The following is a 27,694-nucleotide window of genomic DNA, read 5'->3' on the forward strand; positions in this document are numbered from 1 at the left end:
ATCTCACTTCAGCCGACATGTCCAGAAAATTTCAAGTTGCTAGGACATATGGCTGATTTTTTATGAATTTTTGAAGTTGTGACTTTCATACCAACTAGTGCAGTGCCCATTTGCCCCGTTGCTGCACAGAGCGCTGTTCGCTTGTTTATTCAAAGTTTATTAATATTGAACGTTTTGTGTGTCCAAATTGCACCAAATCTGACACTGCATGTCCTTGGGTCCCCAGCAATACACCCGCCAAGTGTGAAGTCGATCGGACGAATGGTTCTCGAGATATGGGAAGGACACACACACTCACTCACTCACAGACAGAGATTCCTTGCTTTATAGTATGATGACTAGTGCAGTGCCCGTTCAAAACGTGCCTGTCCGGAACGGGCCGATTGCTGCTTGCAGGATTCTCAAGAACCGCTCGTGCCCGTAGTGCAGGTTTCTCGAGAAACGCGTGTGCCCGTACCGCTTGAGCCCCGCTGCTGCACAGAGCGCTGTCCGCTTGTTTATTCAAAGTTTAGTAATATTGAACGTATCGCGTGTCCAAATTGCACCAAATCTGACACTGCACGTCCTTGGGTCCCCAGCAATCCACCCGCCAAGTGTGAAGTCGATCGGACGAACAGTTCTCGAGATATGCGACGGACACACACACACTCACAGACAGAGATTCCTCGCTTTATATATAGTTAGATGAAGATTTGGTTATTATGCAATAAGCCACGCCCACTTCCTTCAATAATGACCAAATTTAACGGATCGACTTTGACATGATCCTAGCACGTGTAAAAATTTTCATAAAAATCTATGCAGTCAATTATGAGATATGAACTTTTTGCATTTGTAGCGCCCACTAGTGGTACAGCTCAAAATGCTTTTGTGGGTGTGTTCACGCAACACTTCTCAACATGTGTTACAAATTTTGACTTGATTAGATGAATGGTTAATGACTTATGGCCAATTTAGTGTTATGGCGTGTTTCGTTAAAAGTTTATTGGTCGATAAAATCCAAACCATTTGACCTATCAATAACCTTTATGCAACTTTGAAAGAGGACGGTCCCAAGATTCTCCACACCAAGTTTCTTGTGAATTGGATGAATGGCCTAGGAGGAGTTGCCTTACCTGACCGAGTTGCATTTCTTAAATAATTCAAAATGGCGGACAATGCAATACGGTGCACATTGAAAGTGATATATGGGTTGGACTCGGCACCTTCCTAAGAATCTATGAACACAGGAATTTTCAGTCTATGACACACGGTTCAGAAGTTATTGGCCAAAACGTAAAGTTGCTTGTTATAGCGCCACCATCTGGCCACTATGCATGGGCTGCCTTGCCTGAGTAGTGGTGGGCCATAGGACCCCACCTGCCAAATATGGTTGCTGTAGGACTTACGGTTTCTGAGCTGCAGATACTTTTAGGGGAGAAAAAGAAAGAAAGAAAGAAAGAAAGAAAGAAAGAAAAAGAATTCCAGCAAAAACAATAGGTTTCCAGCAGTACGTGCTTGGACCCCTGACCTTCTCACTGTTCTTGAGAGACAGGGAGTCTCGATAAGTGGTAACTTCTTGTCGCCGTGCTTTATGTTCTACTACAAGTATCTCTGTTTTATCCTTATTCAACTTAAGAAAATTTTGCGACATCAAGTTGTTTATGTCGTCTATACAACTGGTAAGTGTGTCAATGGGACTCAGATTTCCTGGTGACAATGAAATGTACAACTGGGAGTCATTGGCATAGCTATGGTAACATATGTTGTGCTTTCTTATAACCAGACCAAAAGGAAGCATATAAAGGTTAAATAATAGTAAGTATGAAGTATACTAATAATAGGAAACAAACAGTATGAAAATAAATTAATAAATATGAAAATCATGAAATGATTAAAATATCAAACTATCATTTATAGATATAATAAATGAGGAAACAATATGAATTTACAGCATATATACAGTACTGCAGCGTCTAGGTGTAAACTTTATTCAAGAAAGTTGCAGAAACGCCATTATGGACAAAATCAATATGGTGCTAAATCCAATCCTTGCTGACTTGTGGATTTTGCAGCATGTCCCCGTGAAGTCCAAGAAGGGTCTGGGGCTGGCAAAATTCTGTAATTCTGTAAATGATATTTATAAAACATTTATGTTTCCAGAAGTCATGACCACAAGCAGAGAGCAGAGTCTCCAGTATCCAGCTGTCTGTCTATGAAGAGTGACTGGTCTATGGGTCATCCTCAAAACTTCAGTAATGAACCTGGACCCTCAGATACAAGGTAGGAGGACTGGTTATACTGTGAGCCTGAGAAAAAAGAAAAGGTGTCGCACACTCTAGCAGAATTTTAAAAGTAGATCTGTTCAGGTTTTTCAGAAACATACACTTAATGATTTTTCAAACCAGATAGATCATCTTTAAATCAACTAGAATATGAATGTCGTGAATCATCCAGTTCTCCATCAATCAATGGAGAAAAGTACACACACTTTCGAGGCAAAAGTGTTTTTGTACCTCCCTCTAATCGTAATAATTCTATTGAGAATTATTGCAGATTGGTAAAATGTTGATGAACTAATAAAAAATAAACACAATCTTATAAAAATATTACTAGAGAGGAGATGGCTGCTCTTAAGGACTTACAGTCACATGAATCTATTGTCATTAAACAAGCAGACAAAGGGGGTGCAACTGTGGTTATGAATAAAGTTGATTATGTCAATGAATGTCAAAGACAACTTTCTGACTAAGTTGTTTACAGTGGACTTCCAGGAGACCCTACCCAGGCTTACAATAATATTATTCATGAAGCCCTTAATAACCTACTACAAAATGGTGAAATCTCAAAAAAAGAATTGGATTTTCTTGAAATTGAGCATCCTATTATAACTTTTACACACTACCAAAAGTACATAAAGGTCTGGAAAATCCTCCAGGTAGACCTATTGTTGCCAGCATCGGCTCTCTTACCTCCAATTTGTCTACTTTTGTAGACCATTTCATTAGACCATTAGCAGAGAACCTGCCTTCCTTCATAAAGGACACAGGACACATGGTAAATATAATAGAATCCATTGATCTCCCCTTAGATGTGGAGGAACTGTATCTAGTGTCCTTTGATGTGAATGGTATGTATCCATCCCACATGATGGAGGTATTGAATCTTTAGAATACTTTCTCTCTAAATACAATTCCATAGGAATGCCCTGAAAAAATGTCTGTTGGAGTTGACCAAATTGATCCTCCAACATAACTATTGGATGTTCCAAGATTCTTTCTATATTCAAAAACGTGAAGTACCAATGGGTACTGCCTTTTCACCTTCATTCTCTAATTTGTATATGGGCTCTTTTGAAGAGAGGTTTATTTACTCTAATCATGGCTTCAAGGATAATGTACTCTTGTGGAAGAGATACTTGGATGATGTATTTTGTTTGTTTAAAGGGTCTGAAAATCAGTTCCAGTCATTTTTTGTATACCTCAACTCATGTTCTGAATTTCTCTCATTCTCTATAGAATTTGATTACAAAGGTATTAGTTTTCTGGACTTATGGATTATCAGAGAGAACAACAATCTATATACAGATTTATTTAGGAAATCAACTGCCAGAAATACTTTACTTATAGGGCAGACTCTTCCTCAGCGTTTCTCAGAAACGCTCTGAGAAACGCTGAGGAAGGCCAAGGGCTGAAACGCGTACGTACTGTAGCTGCTGTGCAAATAAAAGACTGGCATAAATATATACACGTGAGTGCGGACATTCTTCTATATATAGCTTATGTTTCTTGAGTCGGCACCCGAAGAAGTTGAAGTTTGGAGTCGAGCACGCTATACTCTTTGGTACTGAATTAGAAACAATGAGAGAAATGAAAATGAGGAAAAACTACATAAAACACAGCAGACAAAAAAGGCAATGTTATCCAATAATGAAAAACGTAAGAAATGGTAAACAAAATATATCACACAATGTATATACTGTATAATGCCTACTCATATAAGGAACATGCATCTATGCCCATAGATGGTTATATGTGCAAATTTCTACACAACTATTGAGTAATCCCAGGGACTGCTGTGCTGTCACTGGGGTTGTGCACCATCGATTGCACCTTTATATTGAGGAAGCATGATGCTATCTGATCATCTAGACAGTAGATAGTATTGACAGATCTTGACAGTTAATTTACAATTTCAACACAAAGTTTTTAGTGAAAGCTTTACATGGTGTTTTCTGATGATAGCAGACATCAGTTATAATGAATTGTGTTCATCTCCACAGAGAGAGGAAGAGGAGTAGTGGTGTTGTGAAGCAGCAGCTGTCCTGCTGTGCATTGTGTCAGGAGGACCTGAGGGATCCAGTCTCTACCAGCTGTGGACACTGGTTTTGCAGACAGTGCATCACCTCATACTGGGACCAGTCTGGTTCATCAGGAGACTCCGCCTGTCCACAGTGTGGAAAAGGATCCAGAACAACACCTGGACTGCAAACACCCAGTCAAACTAGCACTGCACAAAGTAAGACTGGGGGTCTGTCTACTGTTGTCACCATTTCTAAAACCAAGAAACATTAGCATATTTGTTAAACACCTGCTTATTCTTTCTTCTCTTCCAGCGGACAGCGGTCTGCAGGAGGTTTTAGACGAGCATAAAATCAGTCTGAGAAGGAGATGTGAATTTGTGATAGAAGGAACTGCTGAAGCAGGAACTGGAACCCCCCTCAATAGGATCTACACTGAGCTCTACATCACAGAGGGACAGAGTGAAGGGGTTAATACCCAACATGAGGTGTGGCAGCTTGAGACAGCATCCAAGATGGAGACCCTCCATAACACTCCAATCAAGTGCCACGACATCTTTGAACCCTTACCTGACCAAGAGACACACATCAGAGTAGTTCTGACGAAGGGCGTTGCTGGCATTGGAAAAACCTTCTCAGTGCAGAAGTTCACTCTGGACTGGGCAGAGGGCTTGGAAAATCAAGATGTCAGTCTTGTGATTCTGCTTTCGTTCCGGGAGCTGAACTTGATCAAAGATGAGCAGTACAGTCTTCTCATGCTGCTCCATGTTTTCCATCCAACATTACAGATGGTCACAGCAGAGAAGCTCGCTGTCTGTAAAGTTGTGTTCATCTTTGATGGCCTGGATGAAAGCAGACTTTTATTGGATTTCCAGAACAATGATGTTGTGTCTGATGTCACACAGACATCATCAGTAGATGTGCTGTTGACAAACCTCATCGAGGGGAATCTGCTTCCCTCAGCTCTCCTCTGGATAACTTCCCGACCTGCAGCAGCCAATCAGATCCCTTCTACACGTGTTGACAGGGTAACAGAGGTACGAGGGTTCACTGACCCCCAGAAGGAGGAGTACTTCAGGAGGAGATCCAGGGATGAGGAGCTGTCCAGCAGAATCATCTCACATATCAAGGCATCCAGGAGCCTCCACATCATGTGCCACATCCCGGTCTTCTGTTGGATCACTGCTACAGTTCTGGAGCACATGTTGACTACAGACCAGAGAGGAGAGCTGCCCAAGACCCTGACTGAGATGTACTCACACTTCCTGCTGGTTCAGACAAAGAGGAAGAAGCAGAAGTATGATGAGAGACATGAGATGAGTCAACAGGAGCTGACGGAGACTGATAGAGAAGTTCTTCTGAAGCTGGGGAGGCTGGCGTTTGAACATCTGGAGAAAGGCAACCTCATGTTCTACTAAGAAGACCTGGAGGAGTGTGGTCTTGATGTCAGAGAGGCCTTGGTGTTCTCAGGAGTGTGCACAGAGATCTTCAAACGAGAGTGTGTGCTCTTCCAGAAAATGGTCTACTGCTTTGTTCATCTGAGCATTCAGGAGTTTCTCGCTGCAGTCTACATGTTCCACTGTCACACAAACAGGAATGAGAAGGTACTGAAGACATTCCTGGGACGAGGCTGGAGTAGATCTGGCAGCAGTGACCCAACCCTAAATGTCTTCCTGAGGAGAGCCATGGGAAAAGCTCTGAAGAGTAAAAATGGCCACCTGGACCTCTTTGTCCGCTTCCTTCATGGCCTCTCACTGGAGTCCAACCAGAGTCTCTTAGGAGGCCTGCTGGGTCGGACAGAGAGCAGTCCAGAGAGCGTCCAGAGAGCCATCAGCAACCTGAAGGAGATTAACACCTCCGATACATCTCCTAACAGAAGCATCAACATCTTCCACTGTTTGATGGAGATGAACGACCACTCAGTACATCAGGACATCCAAGAGTTCCTTAAGTCAAAGAACAGATCAGAGAAGGAACTCTCTGAGATCCATTGCTCTGCTCTGGCCTACATGCTGCAGATGTCAGAGGAGGTTCTGGATGTGTTGGACCTGAAGGAGTACAACACATCAGGGGAAGGACGAAGGAGACTGATCCCAGCAGAATTGGTATGCTTAGTCTCAGCTTTGCTTTGATAATCACTCATCTCACATTAAATCTGTAATCACAGACTTTCTGACTGTGGACTCTCAGACACACACTGTGAAGTCCTGGTCTCAGCTCTGAAGTCCAACCCCTCCCATCTGAGAGAGCTGGACCTGAGTAACAACTATCTGCAGGATTCAGGAGTGAAGCTGCTGTCTGCTGGACTGGAGAGTCCACACTGTAGACTGGAGACTCTGAGGTCAGACAGCATTTTTAAATTATGTGCTGACATTAATATTATATCAATATTGTGGTGACACTTATGCATATTTTGATGAAATATGCAGGGGCATTGCACTTTACAGGTGTTTCCACACACTTAAAGTACTGCATGGTGCAAAAACAGTTTAATTTCAATCCAATGAAACAGTTTCATGAAATGAAGTTTCATGAAATTTCTCAACTATTTGGACATTTTCAGATTCATTTCACATTCAGATGTAATTTGAAATTCCCTCTAAGCTGTGTATCTCTGGTTGAAACCTTTTCCATGGTGTTGTCTGCTCCATCCCCAAACTAACTGCATCAGTCAGCTTGTTACCTCTTCCTTTTTAGTGAGCAGCCTGTATTACTGAACCCATGTGAGGCAGTATTATCTGGATTATACAATTCATGAAAAGGCATTGAGAGAATATAGTTATTTTTTCTTAAATTTGGTCTTGAGAGGAGCTAGAGTTGAATGCCTAATATGGGTGACTAGAACTGTGTTTTTACAGTGCAATATGTATTTCAGTTTTTGGTGTTTTTTTGGTAATGTTTTTACTGAATGACTGCTAAACAAAGATGAACTCACGGTTATATCAGTGAAAAAGTTGTATGTGTTCAATTGTCACACTGGGTCTTTATATATTAAAGGCCTACCAGTTGTCTGGCTGCCATATTTTCTAAAAGTAATTTCAGTACTGACTAAGAACAGTGACCCCTGCTGCCTAAAGGCAACATTTCAACAGAATAATGCAAATTTCTACACATTTACATGCATACAAATATCTGTAAAATATTCTGAGGCTGAACAAATATGCACACATGATTTTCCACCGATGAAGATGTACCAGAAAGCATATTTAAAGGGTAACTTCGATATTTTTCAACCTGGACCCTATTTCCCCATCTTTTTGTGTCTAAGTGACTAAAGGGGACAACAATTTTTGAAATTGGTCCAGTATTGAGCGAGATTGCTTCAGCCGGCAGCCGTGAAACGGTCTGCAATGTAATCCGACGGGGCAAATCGCACCGTCAATGTACGTCCACTAAAAGTGCTTGTTTTTGCCACTGACAGGCTCAGATTGTTATTATAAGTGTCTGACAACATTATGGAAAGGACCCTACAGAGAAATGAAACGTTTTTCTTTACATTTCGCTTGATCCGGTCTGTGTGTAACCAAGTCTCACTCAAGTCTCGCGAGAGTTGAGTTGTTGCAGGAAGTTACACACAGACCGGATCAAGCGAAAGGTAAAGAAAAACGTTTCATTTCTCTGTAGGGTCCTTTCCATAATGTTGCCCCGTCGGATTACATTGCAGCTCGTTTCGCGGCTGCCAGCTGACGCGATCTTGCTCAATACTGGACCAATTTCAAAAATTGTTGTCCCCTTTAGTTACTTAGACACAAAAAGTTGGGAAAATAGGGTCCAGGTTGAAAAATGCCGAAGTTACCCTTTAATGCTTTCAACAAATAAACAGCTTGATTTTAGTTAGCTTAACCTTAACTAAACCTTTATTTTAAACTACTTGGCATTCAGAGCCCAAATTCCAAGATTTAAGATTTATTTATATGGTTTGTTCAAGAATGTGTTCAAGGTAATTGACCAATTCTGAGACATACGTAGGTGTGACAGCCTGTCTGATTTCAGATGGAATGACCCTGTAAGGCCGATATTACGCTGATCCACACTAACAAAATGCTAAAGTTCATTGACTGGGGCATAACAATGTTGAGATACACATTTAAAACCTGAACAGATTTAATTGGACTATGAAACACTGGATTGTTGCAAGTATTCATGGAACATTTTTATAGCTACATGCTTTATTCTTTATTCAGATTGAGACACTGCAGGTTTTCAGAGAGCTGCTGTGCTTCTCTGGCCTCAACTCTGAAGTCCAACCCCTCCCATCTGAGAGAGCTGGACCTGAGTTACAACGGTCTGAAGGATTCAGGAGTGAAGCTGCTGTCTGCTGGACTGGAGAGTCCACACTGTAGACTGGAGACTCTGAGGTCAGACAGCATTTTTTAATAATTTTTCAGTTCTGTGTTGATATAAATGTTATGTGAATAATTTATGAATGTTGTGGTGACAGTCAATTTGAAGACATCTGTACGCTGACATTATGCTGATCCACACGGAGTAGCTTAATCTATACACACACATCTCATCAAATCCAAGATGGCAGCACGTCTCTTTGTCTCTCTTGTCTGTGGCAAGAGTTTGTGAATTGTAATCTTATTATTTGACTGATTTTGCTGTTATTCACACTGTGTGCCTTATGAGCTCAATGAGTCATTAATCTGTGGAATCACTGCAGTGGCTCTGGGATTTATCTTCTGATCTTGCCCTGTGTTTGTCTGAGCCTGGTGAATCTGCTTCTTCAGCTTCCCTGCCTCCTCTCACAGCATCTGCCAGCCTGCTGCTCCAGTTTCATTCCCCTCTCCTGTCGGCTGTCTTACTTTTTAAAAGTAGCTGCTGGTTTTATTTCTAAACCACTAGTGGAACCCCTGCACCTGTCACCTTAAGACCAGTGCAGAATATCAAGCTGCAGAGCAGGGTTTAGTTACTCTAAGTCTAGGTTCAATGAGGTATACTACTGATTATAATCAGTACTATATCATATTAGATCAATATATTGCACAAAGTAGAGGTCACAGGTAAGTATATTGCAATTACTGAATGTAGGCTATAACCATAGGTGATTATAACAGGTAAGTATACTAAATTGTATATTACTGTTCCTTTCAAGGTATGCAATCAGTTCCTTTCATCCCAATATTATGTTACACTCCTTCCTCAGAACGCTAGTTTAGTCCTTTCCACATATGATTTAATCTTCAGTGGTTTACCTCAATTACATCAACTCAGTTTACATAGAATTCTGTTTTCTCACAATCTAGTTTGTTCAAGTCTTTTTGTTGTAGGGAAAACTGAGATCTCAGGAGAAAAAAGTTCATATGAATGAAAAAAAATGTACAAAATGAAATGAGAAAAAAGAATATGAGGTAAAAACAAAATGAGTGCAATCAGAAGTCCAACCACCCTCTTTTACAAGGGAATGTCCAACAAGCAGGTCCCACATGATGATGATGACAGTGATGAGACAACAGCTAGAATGAAGATGAGGCGGTGACTTGAATGGAGTGGCACGGCTGATCTAGGTTCCAACTGAATGGCTCTACAAAAAAGTCTGCACACAGATGTGCAGAGAAATGACTCAAAAGTCCATCTTAAGTGTCCATTGAGCTCTACTTTGATGTATTTCCAACTCTACAGCACTTTTTTTTAACACGTTACCTCATAACAGTAACCATATACAATAGTATATGGTCCAACTTAAAGACGAGATGAAATGAAAAATGCCTTTTTAACCCTTTTCGATCACATCCCCGGTCATACTGTGCACCTATTTAACAATATATGCCAAAAAAAATACCAAAAATCAATTTCATTGTATTCTTATATCAAAATTCAATCATGTTTTCTTCCTGTAAAACAAAATATGCCGTGTGCTTACGTAAGCATGCCCGTAACTAATTTCAACCAATAATATCATGACATCCACCCATCAATCAATCTTCAACTTTTAGCGCACAGAGCTAAGAGGCTAAGATTCATTAGTTAGCTAGCTAGCAACAGCATGGTACTTCGGTGTGTCTTCGGGTGTTATGAAACACCCACTTTTCAACGTTCAAATCAAATTCCTCCCAACGTTATGTCCCGCCTGTCTTTCCTGTTTCACTCGGAAATACGTCACGATACGGAAGTTAGATACTCTCGAAATGCCGTTTCATCTCGACTTTAAGATGCACCTATAAATCTGGCATTGCAGACGCTCAGTTTCTGACAAAATGCTGTTAAAGATGAACTTGCATGAAGCTTAGCAGCATAAAAGAATGTATGTTGCACCCAACATCTTGTTGCACATAGCTTGCAAACTAGCCTAACACTTAGCCATGCTGCACAGATGTTACCCATGGTTAACAAAACTAGCTTAAATTTAGCTGCATACTGTATCTGTTGCCAATACAACATACATTCACAGTATTCACTCTTTAATCTCTACTTGTTTATTCAAGCAGCAGCATGTTGTCATTAACATTAGCAAGTGCTGGTTTTCCTTGTTGTGTAAGCCTGTGTTTTTAAATTTGGCACCCTGTTGGTGTTGAGTGTTTGGAATTGAGGTTGGATGGTTTCAAGCAGTTTTTCTATCCAGGAATATTTTATTTTATAGCTACATGCTTTATTTCTTCATTCAGATTGAGTACCTGCATGTTGTCAGAGAGCTGCTGTGCTTCTCTGGCCTCAGCTCTGAAGTCCAACCCCTCCCATCTGAGAGAGCTGGACCTGAGTATCAACAAGCTGCAGGATTCAGGAGTGAAGCTGCTGTCTGCTGGACTGGAGAGTCCACACTGTAGACTGGAGACTCTGAGGTCAGACAGCACTTTTTTAATTACGTGCCTACATTAGTATTATATGAATATTGTGGTGATACTTAATTGTGCATTACAGTAGTCAAGCCTGCTGGTGATAAAAGCTTGGATTAATTTCTCTGTATCCTCGTGGATGAGAAAAGATCTGACCTAATATTTTTCAAATGATAAAAGGCAGTTTTAGTTATATTTGTGATATGCGCATCAAAGCTTAGGTCACTATCAAAGATAACCCCCAGGTTCCTAGCATGGGATTTAATGTTCTCTGTCAGTGACTTAATTTGTGTTATCATGTTCTGTCATGGTGCCTTGGGCCCAATTACCAGAGTTTCAGTCTTATCTTTGTTTAATTGAAGAAGATTTTGTGTCGTCCATGCATTGATCTCAGAAATACAGTTGCTAAGGGCACTCGAAGGAAGCAGATTGCCTGGCCTCATGACTGAGATATATAGCTGTGTATCATCCACATAGCAATGAAAACTGACAGCGTGTTTGTGAATAATGGCCCCATGTGGGAGCATATAGGTCTAAAATCGAGCCTTGGGGCACACCACATGTACTACCAACTCTCGGTGAGGAGTGCTCACCCAAACAAATGGAGAAGTCACAATCTGTCAAGTAGGACCTGAACCAACTTAAAACTGTGCCAGAGAGACCAACCCACTTATGCAGTCTACTTTGGAAGACAACATGGTCAACTGTATCAAAGCTGCACTCAGGTCAAGAAGCACCAGTACAGAGAGCTTATTAGCATCAAGGTTGACTCTGGTATCACCAGGGGCATTGCACTTCATAGGTGTTTCCACAGACTTTATAAAGTACTGCATGATGCAAAAAAAAAAAAGTATAATGAAATTTCTCAGCTATTTGGATATTTTCAAAATTATATTCTTCTTATATTCTTCCTCCAACATGAATCAGGCCCACTCAGACTGAACAAATAGGATAACATTAAATAGGAGATAATAAAAAAACAAACAAAGATGAAATACCCTATATTAGAAAGTGACTGCATATACAATTACTGATTATGTTGCATTGAAAATGAACTCATAGGCTATTTTATGAAGCTAAGGTTTGCCCTACTACAGAGGTTTGAAAACCTCTGGACTAGGGCATAACAATGTTGAGATAGACATTTAAACCCTAAACAGATATAACTGAATTGTGAAACACTGGATTGTTGCAAGGATTCAGGAACAATATTTTTTTTTACAGCTACATGCTTTATTCTTTATTTAGATTGCGTACCTGCAGCTTGTCAGAGAGCTGCTGTGCTTCTCTGGCCTCAGCTCTGAAGTCCAACCCCTCCCATCTGAGAGAGCTGGACCTGAGTGAGAACGAGCTGCAGGATTCAGGAGTGAAGCTGCTGTCTGCTGGACTGGAGAGTCCACACTGTAGACTGGAGACTCTGAGGTCAGACAACATTTTTAAATTATGTGTTGATATGAATATTATATCAAGATTGTGGTGTTTGGATTTGAGCGCTTTTAGATTTTAGAAAAGTCTATATTTAAGACCTCCACAGCTTTGATTGGGATTGTGAAACATCGGATGGTTTCAAAAATAATTTATATCCAGCAATAATGTCTTCTATCGCTACATGCTTTATTCTTTATTCAGATTGAGATGCTGCAGTTTGTCAGAGAGCTGCTGTGCTTCTCTGGCCTCAGCTCTGAAGTCCAACCCCTCCCATCTGAGAGAGCTGGACCTGAGTATCAACAAGCTGCAGGATTCAGGAGTGAAGCTGCTGTCCGATCTCCTGGAGAGTCCACACTGTAGACTGGAGACTCTGAGGTCAGTAGAGGGTTGGAGTCAGTCCATGTTGACAAGGTCCATTGGTATTGTGCTAAACACTGTTAGTATCAAACCAAAGATCCAGCATTTCCTGGTAAATCTCCATCCTTATCAATGGCTGCTCTTCTGATCATGTCAGCCACAGCAGAGAGAGAGTTTCCAGTTGACAGTGTTGTGATCATGTGTTTGAGTTGACCTGCAGATGACTGTTGTTGTTGTGTTCATCCCTACAGGCTGGAATAAACCTGATTATAGCTGACAGCCTTACAAGATGTGAGTATTGTTACGGCATGAGCACACTGCTTACACTCTATCTGTTGCTCTCTCTCACTGTTTTACACACACACACACACACACACACACACACACACACACACACACACACACACACACACACACAGCTTAATCTGTGTTCCTTATCTAGTCTTTATACTGGATGTGCTGCATCACTGATTGAGAGGTGATGAAGTGAGTCTTAGTAAATGTTTTTTTCTGATGTCTGTTGTGTGTCTTCTCCCCATCAGATATCTGTTATCTCACACTGGATACAAACACAGCAAACAGAAACCTCCATCTGTCTGAGGGCAACAGAAAGGTGACGGTGGTGAGAGAGGAGCAATCAGATCCTGGGACCAGATTCACGAAACCTTCTTAAGAAAAAAAAAAAAGCTGTCTTTTTTGGTAACTTTTAAGAAGATTCTTAGGAACTTCCTAATTTTCTTTGTATGAATTCTCTTAAAGGAACAGTTCACCCACAAATGAAAATTCAGTCATTATCTACTCACCCTCATGCCAGTTGAAAGAACAGAAAATATCCATAAAATGACTCCATACAGCTCTTGCAGCATAATCCAAGTCTCCTGAAGCCAACGATCGCACAGTGAGTGGAAAAGACCGATATTGACGCCATTATTTAGAGCAAATCTTCACTACAGCCAGTTGATTTTGAGAAACGGTTGCACGTGCGCAGTCGTAAATCTCCTCAGAAGAAGTGTTGGTGACTCTCTGCTTGGATCCAATGACTGGTCCTGGAGTCTGGAGTGCTTTGATAACAGCTACTCACAATGGGAAGTCCACCATCATCCCTGTCTGTTCCTCTGGATCTAACAGAGTAGCAGTGTATCTGGACTGGTCCGCTGGTACTTCTACTTCCCAATAGCAGATGTTGCAGATTACATTGGTGCAAGTGTTATTGTTAGCAAAATTATTGTTTCAACTCAAAAAAGTTTACAGAATGCAATGGACCCAGTGCTATTAGAGAGACAAATGTATGTAGATAAAAATGTCCAAGTTTAAAAAGCCTGTGTATGACACAACTGTGACAGGGACGATTATGTGAAAACCCCATTCATTTCCCCCATAGAGAAATTGCTTAAGATCCAGAAGTCCATATTTGGGCAGGGCTAAAACATTAAGTTACATCAGACTTATGAGGTATATTGATCCCAAAGTTGCACTGACATGAGTGATAGCTCATCAGACTCAGGTGAGAGTTTTCTATCAATTAGTGACAGGGGTGGGTAGTAACGCATTACAAGCAACGCACATGAGTAAAAAAGTAGTTTCTTTAAGGAACGAGTACTTTTAGTTCTTTTTTTTAAACTGTACTTCTACTCTTTACTCGAGTATATTTTTGAGCCAGTAATCTACTTTTTACTTCACTACATTTGCCATTTATACCTTTGTTACAACTAGTCTGCTCTAAATGCGGGGATTGAGTGTAGGGGGGAGAGCGCGTGAGGAGCACCTCTACTGCAGATGCCAAGTTGCCAGCTGCCTGGAAGAAAAATAAGCACCACCTGTCTTTTGACCACGATGCGATGATGACGGAGCAAAACCCAGAACAAGAGGCAGCTTCCAACAAATGGGTATCCCCAAATGAAAAATGTGAATGGAAAGAAGTTTTCATTCTCTAGTTGATTGACTGAGGTCTTGGTACAGGGAATAATACTACAGAACAGAAAATCTGAGTTTTAATTAATTGTATTGTATTCGGTATCTACTGCATTTTGGGGCTGTAATAGGTTTGGTTACTTTGATAACGTCTGTAAATACTAGAGTTAAACAGACTTATATTCTGTTTTATAAAGGGCTAAGAAAGTTTTATCAAGTGCTGTTTTTTCATTATTTTGCACTGGCCTGCACACCCTAAAAAATATTAAAATTGAAAGTAACTTGTACTTTGAGTAATTTATTAACCAGGTACTTTTTTACTTTTACTTGAGTGGGTTTCTCAAATGGTAATTTTCACTTTTACTTGAGTCATTTTTTATGGGAGTAATTGTACTTTTACTTGAGTATAGATTTTCAGTACTCTACCCACCACTGATTAGTGATGTCATTTAAGCCCCTCCCTCCTGCCCAATTGGCCGTTTTTTTCATCGATCTGTCGGTCCATCCCAGAAGTTTAAACAAAATTTGTGCTGCTTTTCATCATCTATATCTATTGACCCCAAAGTCACATTGACATGAGTGATGGTTCATCAGACTCAGACAAGAGTTTCCTATCGATTGGTGTAATTTAAGCCCCTCCTCCCTTTTCTGATTGGTTGTGTTTTGACAATCTATTTCTATTGATTACAAATTCACGTTGACATGACTGATGGCTTGTTGGACCCCAGACAGAGTCCTGTTGATTGGTGGTGTCATTTAAGCCCCTAACTCCGCCAAGTGTCCTCCTTAGGTGCACGGCCAAAGATTAATAAATGAAGAAAGAAAAGCCAGCACTCATAATGTCCTTTTGTCTTATAATTGATTATTGCACAAATGACGGACGCGTTTCAGCAATAAGCCATCATCAGTGTGCTCTATAGCTGCCCATTCAATTATAAGACAAAAGGACATTATGAGTGCTGGCTTTTCTTTCTTCAGTCATTTAAGCCCCTCCCATGATTGGCAGTCTTTTGATCATCTATATGAATTTATCCCCAAAATGCGTTGAGATCAGTGATGGCTCGTCAGACTCAGAAGAGTTTCCTCTTGATATTGATGTCATTAATGACCCTCCCTCTTTCCTGATTTGCTGTATTTCATTGTTTATATCTATTGATCCCTAAGTTGAGTTAATGATAACTTTGATGAACCTAGTATGCAGGACTTCACTGATAAATATATCCTCAAACTGTATGAATAAAACAAGCTAACAATTATGTGATGGGAACAGGATGCATTGTTTTAAGTAACCAAAAAGATATATTATGGTTTTGTATTTGGTTTCAGCCAAATAGGTTGCAGCTTATTACAAATGATGTGCTTATTGATGTCTTTCAGCTACCCTAAAACAATTTCAACATACAACTAATTATTTATTTGTAATGTTTTTTTGTGATTTATTGTTAGCAGCCAATGCTTATAGAACCCTACAATTCTTTATATTCTATTTTATGTTTTTTATTTATTTTAATATTCTATTTTTTTTTCCTTGCTGAAATGAGGGTGGAAGTAAAAACAAGGCTAAGCCCCACGACAGTTTGCGATGTTTAGACCCGTGTTCTTGGTAGTGGGGGTAAGTGGTCGGACTGTTGATTGTTGTGTGCATAACACATAAACACTAATCAATTAAAAATCACTATGTACAATTTAACACTCATTGACAATAACAGTCATTTACCCGCAATGAAATAATGAATGTCAACCAACTTGTTACAGATATTATTAAATGTATATTCAATCAAAATACTTTTGACAGTGTGGCAAAGATCCGAGCAAAAGAGCACATACCATCAATTAAAGAAATATGTATTATTTTTTCTTCATGAGGGAATGTACACTAGTGACAACTAAATCTAGTTGACTTACATTTTGTCCAGTTTTAATAGGAACTGCAGTTAGTACGTTGTAGACTTGATGTTCTAGGTGACAATGTTTATGCAAGTTGTTCAGATGTTATATAAAGATTTGCCTCTTGGTTATAAAAGCAAATAAGGGCCATAAAAACTAGAATTTTAACAGCCACTGAATACTTAATATTGAAAATTAAACACTGCTAAATTCATAGCATTGAAATATTTTACTTTGAAAACTTTGAATTTACTGGTTCTGAATTCTCTCTCTCTCTTTGAACTTCAAATATGAAATTTCTTTCAAAATAAATATGGCTTGATGGTCCCGCCTCTAACATGCCCATCAGCCAATCATAACTCAGGATTTTGGGGAGGCTCCATCTTTATGGAATTAATTTGAATCTTTCAGCTTCCCCACTGGCAGGTTGTTTGCCACCATAAAAATAAACACAACACTTTGTACAAAATTTACATTTATTGACAATTTGATTTAAATCTAACATGGACAGCACACAAATCTGAGAATCCTGTTAAAAATTATTGTATTTTTATAACAAACGTATCAGAAAGTTGCTGACCTTGTATTGGGAGTACAGTAAAAGTTTGATTATCTGTGCTCATTTAGTGGAGTGGTTAAGAGTCACTGACATGCATTATCTTCTCTCCAGTATCTCCCATTCAATTCAATGAGTTAAAAGCCTATTAAAAATGCATATATATGCATTATAAATGCATATATAAAACATTTTCTTTACAACATAAATAAATTCATTCAACTTCATTTTCAACAAGCACATAGTACTTAATTGTGTGGAAAACTGTGTGGAAAAGTTTTTGAATGGAGACCTCCTCTAGGAGACAGTACAGACCTGTAGGAGACCATTGAGGCTCAGTCTCATTTCTGTCTTCTTCTTCATTTTGTTCCCCATGCCCTGAATCTGTGTGTGTGTGTGTGTGTGTGTGTGTGTGCGCGCAAACCAAATAATTGGTCTAATCCTAAATGCAACCACAGGCCATTTTCAGACCAAGTGTGAAAGAGATCTAGTCTAATAACATTTGCTCTGTTGGACGCATTGAAATTACAAGTGGAATCGTAGTTAGTTATAGTTCATATCTTAAGTCATCAAAATTTTGATCACATCCAAATGCGGTAGAAACCCAGGACCACAGTGAGACAGGTGAACACTGAACCTAAAAGGAGAAAGGGGAGGAGAAATTGGCTATTCAATTTACATTCAAATTTTTCATTTTGCATTGGATGGAAAGCACAGGTTTTCTCAGAAATAAGCCAATGCAAACCAGTCTTTAAACTAAACACTGTCAGCAACAGGGAGCACATAATTTCATTTTAGACCACATAACATTGTAATTATTTTACTGAATTGTGATCAAAGAGATCAGCCGCACAACTCTTCTCTGTTTTTGCTTTGTGCTTTAATCCATCGCCAACCGTTTTTGGCTACAAGGCTTTCAGGATTGTACAGTTAAATAGTTCAATAGGTCATTTTCATTGGTCAGGTGAACTATTTAAAGAAGTGACTGATTGATTAAGTGATGGATTAAAGCACAAAGCAAGAAGCAGAGAAGAGTTGTGCAAACTACCTCTTCTTACTTAATACATTGTGATCGAAACGATTAGTACAGAACAGAATCACTGTCATAAAAAAAATTATATTTTATACATTTACACACACATTTAAACCCATTGACATGAAAAAACCTAATCCTTATATTCTGATATGCATGACTGATATATTCAGTGTTTCAACGCCACAGTTTCTGATTCTAGATAACATTGAAACCAGTGTCACTTCCTACCTGCCAGGTATTTGATAGTGTCCAGTTTATGAGATTCCAACATGGTTTTCAAACCAGCCACTTCAGTGTCTATTTTCATATTGGTCTGAGTCAAATGACGATCTTGCTCTGCATTCTTCACAAGGCAAAAATGGCAAATAGACACAGATATTACAGATAATGCTTCAACAGTAGTAGACATATGAAAACAAATAGAAATACACAGACACTCAAAACTGGAATCTTCTGGGCAACTGATTAATAACTGCATTAGATCTAAGAATTGTTAAAGGCAACCAGATATTATATATTTATTCCCCATTAAATTCAGTTTTTTCCTTTCTTGGAACGTGGTCTGTGTAAATAGGAATTTTAGCTTTAGTTTTTTTTTTTTGTGGACAAATTCAGCCACTTCAAAAGTCCCTCAATTCCCAATAAAAGTCAATTAGACAAACTCTCAAACTCAATATAATGCCCAGTAGAGGATGCACTTCTTTCACCGGCAGAAAAAGTTGCACCTTTCCTTTAATCATGCTCACATTTTACATCCTCATTGTATATACCATCAGTGTACAGTATGTAATTTACCACAAACTAAAAATTAAAATGGGGAAACATGTACAGGTATTTATACAAACCATTTCCATAATGTCAGTTCGCGTTTCCAGGAGTTTCTTCTCATGCTCTGCTTTCTGAAAATATAAACAAAGTTTATATTTCCTGACTAAAGAACATTGCTCATTGTAATATAAAGACTTTAACAGTGGTCAACATAATGGAAACCAGAATAAAGATTTGTTTCACTGTCTAATGGTCACCTAATAGAACAACTACTACTACTACTACTACTACTACAATAATTATAGTGTATTGCATTCAGCAGAAGATGCAGTGTTGGGGTATAAAATGTAATTAAATTAAATTTAAAAGACATTGTGATGTGGTGGTGTAACAGTGGTCAACATAACGGAAACACCAGAATAAAGACTTGTTTCAGTGCCTAATAGTCATCTAATAGACCTACTAAAACTACAATAATAATAGTGCACTGCATTCAGCAGAAGATGCAGTGTTGGTGTGCCTTAGAAGAGCCCATATTATAAAAGCGTAATGTAAAGACATTTTGATCTGGTGGTGATGAACTCATCTGCAATTTTAAGAGAATTCAAGTCAATATCTTCCTCTCAAACACTTACCATTTCTTTCACGCGGCTTTTCTCCAAATTCATGTCCAAAATCGTGTCCAAGCGCACTTTGTTCATTACATCCTGCGAGGTGGCAAAGGAGACACACAATGGAAAGTCACAACGTAACTACTAGTTAATAAAACATCATGAAAAGAAAAACAACAAACAAAAAACATGATGAAATCCTTATTCCTTTCTATGGGGTGACATCATTTCAAGGGCTGTTCGAAATGCTTGTTATTTTTCATGTCATCTCAGTAGCCTATCTCACATAAGACTGCTTTCCTATGAGCACAGCTGTGATGCTTATACTTTGAAGAAATCTGAATGGCCACTTACAGCCAGCTGCACCTTGAGCTGCAATAGTTGGATCTTGATTTTCTGAGAGAAAGGTGAAAAACAGTGAAATTGGCAAGTCATATGAATCAAAAACAAAACCACAGACAGAAGCATAAGGAAATGATAAATGAATTAAATTACGTCAGAGCGCTTCAGAGTGAGAGGTTGGCCAGAACAACAATGGCTTCAAGTTAAAATGCTTAATGGACACAGTCATTCAGGTTCCTAATTAAAGCAAACTGACAAATTTAAAGCAAGAATGTGCAGGAAACACGTGACATCATAGTCTTCCATACCTGTATTACCAGGGTTTCCCCTACTAATTAATAATGAATATAATTCATCCTGTACTATGTTAGAGTTTCTCAAAAATAAATTTTACTCAATCTATCTTTTAAGTTGAATATCACATTGACATCAACATATTTTTCTTCCATTCCCTGCGAATGGACGATAGTGCATGTAGTTCCAGACGCTGCATTCAGTTCATGTCGACTTCAACATGAACTCTTCCTGTGTCTTCGTGCACCACATAGGAACTGTCTGTCCACCGTCAGCCCAGCGGCAGAGAAGGCACGCTCTGACGGGACAGAGGTCCCGGGGTGCAGAGGCACCACTGCGTTAGTGCTGTCACCCTGGGAATCTTACTTGGTTGGCTTTCCACCAGTCCAGTGGATTCGTATCAAGTGGTGGAGGCATTTCTTGCAAGTAGCTCTCCACTTCCGTTTCATGATCATTTGCGCGGTTGGACTAACCGACTGCGATGACGCAATTCAAAAAGTCGTTTAAGTCGTTAAGGTTAATTGAAGTGATGCATAACAAAAAAAAAAATCCCTATCCTCTACATGAAGTGACTATCACCCAAAATGCAATCTAAGGGTTCATTTCCATGTTCATAACTGAATGTCTTTAATACATCTATAGATATTTAGGAAATTTGATATTTAGCTTCTCAGATATGTGTGAATTCACAGCACTTGCCTTTTGGTAGAGAATTCAATGGAAAAATGAAAAAAAAAAAATGAAAGATGATATCTTTTTCTCTGCATTTAGCTAATGTTAGTATTGTAATATCATCATACCCTATCTAAACTGTTGATTATTAACTACGTTAGCGAGTTAGATAAATGCCTAAATGTATCTCTTTCCTGTGATAGCGAACTACGACTTTTGCACCGCCTTTTTTCTCTGCAGATACCTACTGGCAGCGTTTGATGTAAACACTTACCTCATTCTCTGCCAGTAAAGTAGAGAACTCGCTCTTCTCAAGGATAATCATGTCCTTCTTTACTGCTGTTATTTGAGACATCACCCGCTGCAACATGATCTCCTGCCAAATCACACAGTCCATGCATGAGGTGAAAACAAAAGTCTGGAGGATGGAGGATAAAACTACATTTGGTGAAAAGTATTGCAATGCAAACTATTTATCTGGAGTGTCATCAGGAACACAAAAAGGCAAGAAAAAGGAAATGGAATAGAAATGGAATGGAGGTTGTACATCTAAAAATTCTGAAAAAAAAGGTGAAAGTCATTCTTCATTTCACTGTGACTTTAAAAAATCTCTATTTAACCCATCTCTCTACTCATCAACATCCCTTACTGATTGAAACGAAATAAATTAACAAATGAAATCAATAAGGGGTCACAGTTTAAACCTGGTTTCACCTGGTGAATCGATTTTAATGGAAAGAGCAGGCGTTCCTAATGTTTTGTACACTCTCACATAACCAACCACATATTCAGAGACATCAGTGCTTGGATGTCTGTGCACCACCTCAAGCTCAATCTTGAAAAGACGGAGCTACTCTTTCTCCCAGGGAAAGATTGCCCTCTCACAGACCTCTCCATCTCCATTGACAACACCACTGTGTTACCTCTCAGACTGCCAAGAACCTCGGGGGGATCCTGGACAACCAGCTGTCCCGCTCTGCCTACATTGCAGCGACAACCCGCTCCTGTAGGTTCTCCCTCTACAACATCCACAAAATCCGCCCGTTCCTTACGAGGGAAGCGGCACAACTCCTGGTCCAGGCACTTGTCATCTCCCGCCTGGACTACTGCAACGTTCTTCTGGCCGGGCTACCTGCCTCTGCCATCACACCTTTACAGCCAATCAGAACGCCACAGCCCGTCTGCTGTTCAACCAACCAAAATTCTCTCACGTCACTCCCCTCTTCCGGTCGCTTCACTGGCCATCTCTGCATGCATCAAATTCAAGACACTGGTACTCGCCTACAGGGCAGTACATCAGACTGCCCCTCCCTATCTGCAATCTATGGTCAGGTTCCAAACCTCGCCTCATTCCCTCCGCTCCTCCACCCTTGCAGGTCGCCTCATCCCGGTCGCGACTCTTCTCATCCCTGGCGCCACAATGGTGGAACGAGCTCCCCCCTTCTGTCAGAACGGCCGAATCACTGCCCATCTTTCGGCGGAAACTAAAGACACATCTCTTCAGGTTACACCTGGACCCTTCTTGAACTAACCTATCTTCTTACCCTTCTTATACTTAAAAAAAAAAAAAAAAATTCAACGAATGCTACTTATTCCTATTAAAAGTCTTAGCTGATGAAGACTGTGATGCACAGTTGGTTTCACTACTGTTGACAAAATGTACTATTGTAAGTCGCTTTGGACAAAAGCGTCTGCTAAATGACGTAATGTAATGTAATGTAATTCAGCTTCTACAGTTAACCATGTGCTTTCCTATGCAGGATAAACACAGTGATGATGGTTCCATGACCTTTATGGGAGTAGAAACACAGCCTTAAGGGTTACATAGACAGAGAGGACATACATGGGGGGAGAGTAACAAATGCCTTTGAGAATACTCCCATGCACCTCTCCTTTCATTAAAGCAGAAGTTCTGTGATTCCGGACCTACAGTATATATAATTTGTCTCTTACATACCTGTAGTACTTGGACCCGCAGAGAATATTGACTCCCTACTGACTTAAAAGAGCGAGCTCCGTTGCCTCTTGCCGCTAACGAGTCCAAATGGGGTTTGTCAAAATAGCTCCAAAAAAGCCAGTCTGTGAAAACGATATGGCGACAAACCGACATATTTATATTCCCAGCATGGAAAGCAGCAGCATCGCACCATTTCCACTCAGTGGTTAGTCTTCTACCAGTACAAAACCAGTACAGTCTGACCTGACTATTCAAAACTAGATCACGCCGCCAGTAACGCAGTTTCACCCCACAGCAGTCTGTGCTGCGGCAGAGAAAAATAGTTCCATGATTTCCTGATTAGTGAAAGTGTGCGTAAGGCTGGAATTGTGTCATGTTTACTCTCGACTCCCCTGTGGAGACTACAAGTGGCGTGTTTGGAGATATTTTGAAAAACAAAGCTCGCCGTTTCAACCCACAGCTGACTCTGGAGTCAATATTGTCAGCGGGTTCAAGTCCTACAGGTATGTAAGAGACAAATTATATATAGGTCCAAAATCAGCAAACTTATCCTTTAACTTGACACCTTTTGACCATTTCATTAGTGACCACCTAAAAAGCCGAACTAATTCAAATACTACTACACACACAGTCTCACCTGCTGCACTTTGGTTACCATGTCATTATAGATGGCATCCATGTTAGAGTTTGTCGTCCTCACCAGCACCTTGACAATCACCTCGGCTTGCGGAGTGCTGAAGCCTGTCCACGGGAGAGAAATGTCTTTACGAGGAAAAGAAAATATCAAGAGTACCCATCATAACTCCAAAGCTCTGCATTACGGTGGAAAATTTCTAACAACAGAAGTAACGAACCATTTTCTTCGAGCAGCCGCACCACTGCATGCGTATCAAAAAGGAGCTTCCGGTTTCCGGACTTCGACATGTCTGCTTTCAAATCGTATTGGAGGGCTTTGATAGAGGTGCTCAGCTCTATGATCAATCAAACAAGATGAGACTGAGTGTCAGAGAAAATAATACAGGTGTATCTACAAAGGTATGACAATTGAGTACGCTGGACACTGGAATTAGAGACATTGTCAATTAAAAGGTTTTGATGTCTTTTTGGCATTGCACATTGTATGTCACTGCACATTTCAAAGCAGTGTGACAAATTGCTTTACAAACAATAAATCAAGAAAAGCCAATAGGAGAAACTGAAAAAAAGGCTGGACATTAATTAAAAACAGGATTACATACAACAGTTCTATGCATATGTATGGCCTCCTGTAGACTTGTTAATAAATGAATACAATGCACATTTGCACGTAATGTTTATTAATACGCTTTTACATTTTCCCATATCCCTCTCATTGTTACGTACTGTATAAAATACATTTCATAATGGCTCCACTATTTCATACTGAATACATACTGTATTTTATATCTTTATATTTTACACATATACACTGATACTTTTAACAGCCACATGAGGGCACTATTCTCTGCAAGCTCACAAAAATATCATTAATAGTATGGTTAACTAGTCATCATCAAAGGTTTCTCATCTTTGGACAAATTGCATATTGTGCTTTATAAAATATAAAATATAGCCGCATTTTATATTTGGTACTGATAACATCTGTAAGTAAATCCATAGTCTACTTACATGTGATGGAAATGTTGGCTGCATATGTTCATATGCTTATACAATCCACAATTGTTTATATTCCATTTTATTGTTTTTATTGGTTATTTTCTATTCTATTTTTGTGCTTATACAGCCTACTGTTATTCCTTTCTCCATGTTACATCCTATCCCATTACCTATTTACTACTGCAACAACCCAAATTTCCCACGGGAATCAATAATGTTTAACCTTATTTTGGTTGTGAGGTGAGTCTAAATCCATAAATCTCAACCATAAAAGCTATGTAGATAGTTTTTGTGAAATTTGTCTAATTATTTGTAAAATAGATTGTTCTTGGAGGATGAAAACCTTTTCTACAAAAGGCTATGCTGAGACAGGTGGAAAAAGGGTGGCAGTACAGCATATTATGTCAACACTGTGTGTAATCTGGGCGAAAGTTGCTATTGAAAACACTGAGGATTAGCATCAGGGTTATTGGCTTGAGGAATATGCAACACGAAATTGGTCAGGCAGACAGTGAGCACACCTAAACCTGATGTTGCATTTACATGGCGTCCAACGGCCAGGACAGTCCAGCAATTGCCCTTTAAAGAATTTCACCTTGGCCCCTTTCAGAGTCTGTCCAAGACACTGTGGTGCTTCATGGTATCGTTACACTGCTTTGTACTTACTAATTCAAAAAGCCCCTTTGAATTCAATGAGGTCTTTAATAGGCCTAGAGAGGACTTTTATTGTGACATTCTCTGGAAAAACTGGATCATCTACTAACGCAAGAGGTCGTCTCACCGCTGTTCTCAAGTATTAACAGAAAGTCACGCAGCACTACAATTTGAAATTTTGTACTGTTTTGCTTATCGGCAAAAGGACATCATGAATAATGACTTCATGTCTTTTCTTAATCATTATGAGCCACGGTTCCGTTCGGGCTACATTTTGTACCCCAAGAAGCACTTATTTCAGTTAAATTTAAACTTTACGAATTGATTCGCCTGTTACTCCCACAGTCTTCTTTCACCAAAATACACAGTGAAGGGCGTTAGCATGCAGCGAGAAACAGTTCTAAAAAATTTGAATTTTGGTCTTAAGTCATATTGTACAAGGTATGTACGTTTACCGATAAGCAAGGCCACATTAAATTGTCAGATTGTGGAATGGAGTTTCGCATGTTGTTATCACCATAAGAGAGAAAGGTACGTATCGCTGCTCGAGGTCCCACAGAGCATGAATTGGAATTCATCTCAAAGTATGTGGGTCAAAGGACACTTGTCAGATATTAGTGACAGCGCGGTTTAGTTCATTTAGAGTAATTATGGCTACAAGCATGAGAACCTACCTCTTACAAACATCCGTGTCCGTTTGAAAAGATGCATAGTTTTCAGTACAGTAGCTCGTCTCTCCCGCCATGGCTTGCCAATGTTGTTAAAAACTGGAGTGATGATACACTGGAAACATGGCGTTGCGGTGACGCCTGTCAAACTTGTCTTGAATGGGACAATGTTTGATGGCGCCGCGACACTAGCTGTAACTCTGTCTCTGTAGTTATATCTAGGCTCATACCGGACTTCTGGGCAGAAAACAAAGTGTTTAAACCGCCATTGACACTGTTTCAGAACCATGGCCAAGCCGGTTCTTCAGTCTGTGAAAAAAAGTTGAGTAGCCTATATTACTGCCTTTGCCTCGCTCTATGTAATATCATAGCTAGATTCCAACACTTTTCAATACTTCTACTTCCTTCACTGCTTTCCTTCCCTAGTTTACTTTACCCCTTCACTGTCAAGCTAGCCAAAATAAAACCCCATAAAACTTCCGGTCCTAACTTTCAAAATAAAAACCCTTATTGACGAACATGTATTCAGTTGTTTTTTGAGTGTGAAGTGCAGAACAGAAAAAACGAATGCATTTAAGGGTATACTAAGTTTTGACAGCCAAACATACAGTACGCGAATAATTTTAGAACTTCGCACTTATTTACATGTGCTTTTTTGTCTCAGTATGTTCTGCTGCTATAGGCCTACTGCTACCATTTTGCACACCCTCTTAATGCTGGAATCCATACATTTCCACTTAACATGTTCTAGTGTTGAAATAAAACCTCCTTGGTTGAAATAAAGAGAATTTGGGAGAAAAGTGGCAAGTAATTGTATTTTACTGTCCTCCTTCAGGTAATAACACCATAAATAAAGATTTTGTGCCTTTCTCTCCACTAAGTTCGTTCAATCAAAACTTTGGCTGTTACTGTTCTTGTAACCAGTAGGTGGCAGTAGAGGCCAACAGTTTGTATTTACACCACTCGGTCTGGGTCTGCTACTGAGGGGCACAGAAACCAAAGAACACTGACTAATGACTGTCTGAAATCTCATTCTGTATACCACCAAGTGTATAGTAAAAAAGCACATTAATACATAATGCAACTCAATCAACTATATAGTGAAGGACGATGAGCTCTGCAGTTGATTATCTTGTATGTCATTTTGCTGATGTGAAACATAATGCTCTGAGCTACAAAACTCACAGTGGTATCATAGGGTTTGACCGATATGGGTTTTTGAGGGCCGATACCAATATTTTTACACTGAAGTCACCAATGGAAGATTTTTGTGCTGATATTCAGTATTTTAAATTTGGCCATTTTCATGCCAAATTATTCCAAGTATTCAGCGTTTCTCCGGGAATCCTATTCTTGTGAGTGGGGAAAAGCATTTAGACCATCATGGGACATTAAAACTCTAGAGGAAACTCAGGGATGCATCACTGATTTTAAATGAAGAATGACTTTACAACAACGAAATTAATGAATATAATGTGCAAAGAAAATCAAAGTCACTGCAGGTTTTCCAGACTGTTTTTCTGTAGCTGTGGTCAGGGAGAAACCTCCATCATATCAGAAGTGGTTGACACTAACTGGCCGGTATCTGATATTTAATAAAAAGCAAATATCGGCCCCATATATTGGTCTACCCTTAATATTGTTATCAAGATTTTCAGTAACAAAAGCGAATCAACTTTTCAGTCAATGAATTGTGAAGGTTATATTTTCATTATGTCATGGTAAATGTCCCTGTGTGTGATTTTTGCATCCCATGTACATATAAAGAAGGAGGAAAAAAAATATGAATTTTTGCATTTTTATTACAAGTATTAGGCCTATTGCTGGAACTCCATTTGGGAGTTTTTGGAATAATATGATACA

General features: G+C 39.5%; 1 protein-coding gene and 1 pseudogene across 2 annotated transcripts; one reads left to right on the plus strand and one right to left on the minus strand.

Annotated features, from left to right (window-relative positions):
• Nucleotides 1-2,146: 2,146 nt before the first annotated feature.
• On the plus strand, nt 2,147-13,588 carry LOC139930807 (protein NLRC3-like; annotated as a pseudogene). Its single transcript, XR_013507935.1, has 10 exons — nt 2,147-2,262; nt 4,262-4,497; nt 4,595-6,404; nt 6,447-6,620; nt 8,464-8,637; nt 10,888-11,061; nt 12,304-12,477; nt 12,685-12,858; nt 13,092-13,131; nt 13,383-13,588. The product of XR_013507935.1 is annotated as a protein NLRC3-like (transcript).
• Nucleotides 13,589-17,122: 3,534 nt separating this feature from the next.
• mcur1 (mitochondrial calcium uniporter regulator 1) lies at nt 17,123-26,227 on the minus strand. The gene is made up of 9 exons (XM_071924086.2): nt 25,838-26,227; nt 23,729-23,845; nt 23,512-23,615; nt 21,192-21,293; nt 19,964-20,005; nt 19,634-19,705; nt 19,076-19,129; nt 18,459-18,573; nt 17,123-17,831 (listed from the first exon to the last, which is right to left on the minus strand). Exons 1-9 carry the CDS (start codon nt 26,118-26,120, stop codon nt 17,776-17,778), a joined length of 945 nt encoding a protein of 314 aa, XP_071780187.1. The 5' UTR covers nt 26,121-26,227; the 3' UTR covers nt 17,123-17,775.
• Between the last annotated feature and the right edge of the window lie 1,467 nt (nt 26,228-27,694).

Source organism: Centroberyx gerrardi, chromosome 22 (assembly GCF_048128805.1).
Source record: "Centroberyx gerrardi isolate f3 chromosome 22, fCenGer3.hap1.cur.20231027, whole genome shotgun sequence".
Lineage (NCBI taxonomy): Eukaryota > Metazoa > Chordata > Actinopteri > Beryciformes > Berycidae > Centroberyx > Centroberyx gerrardi.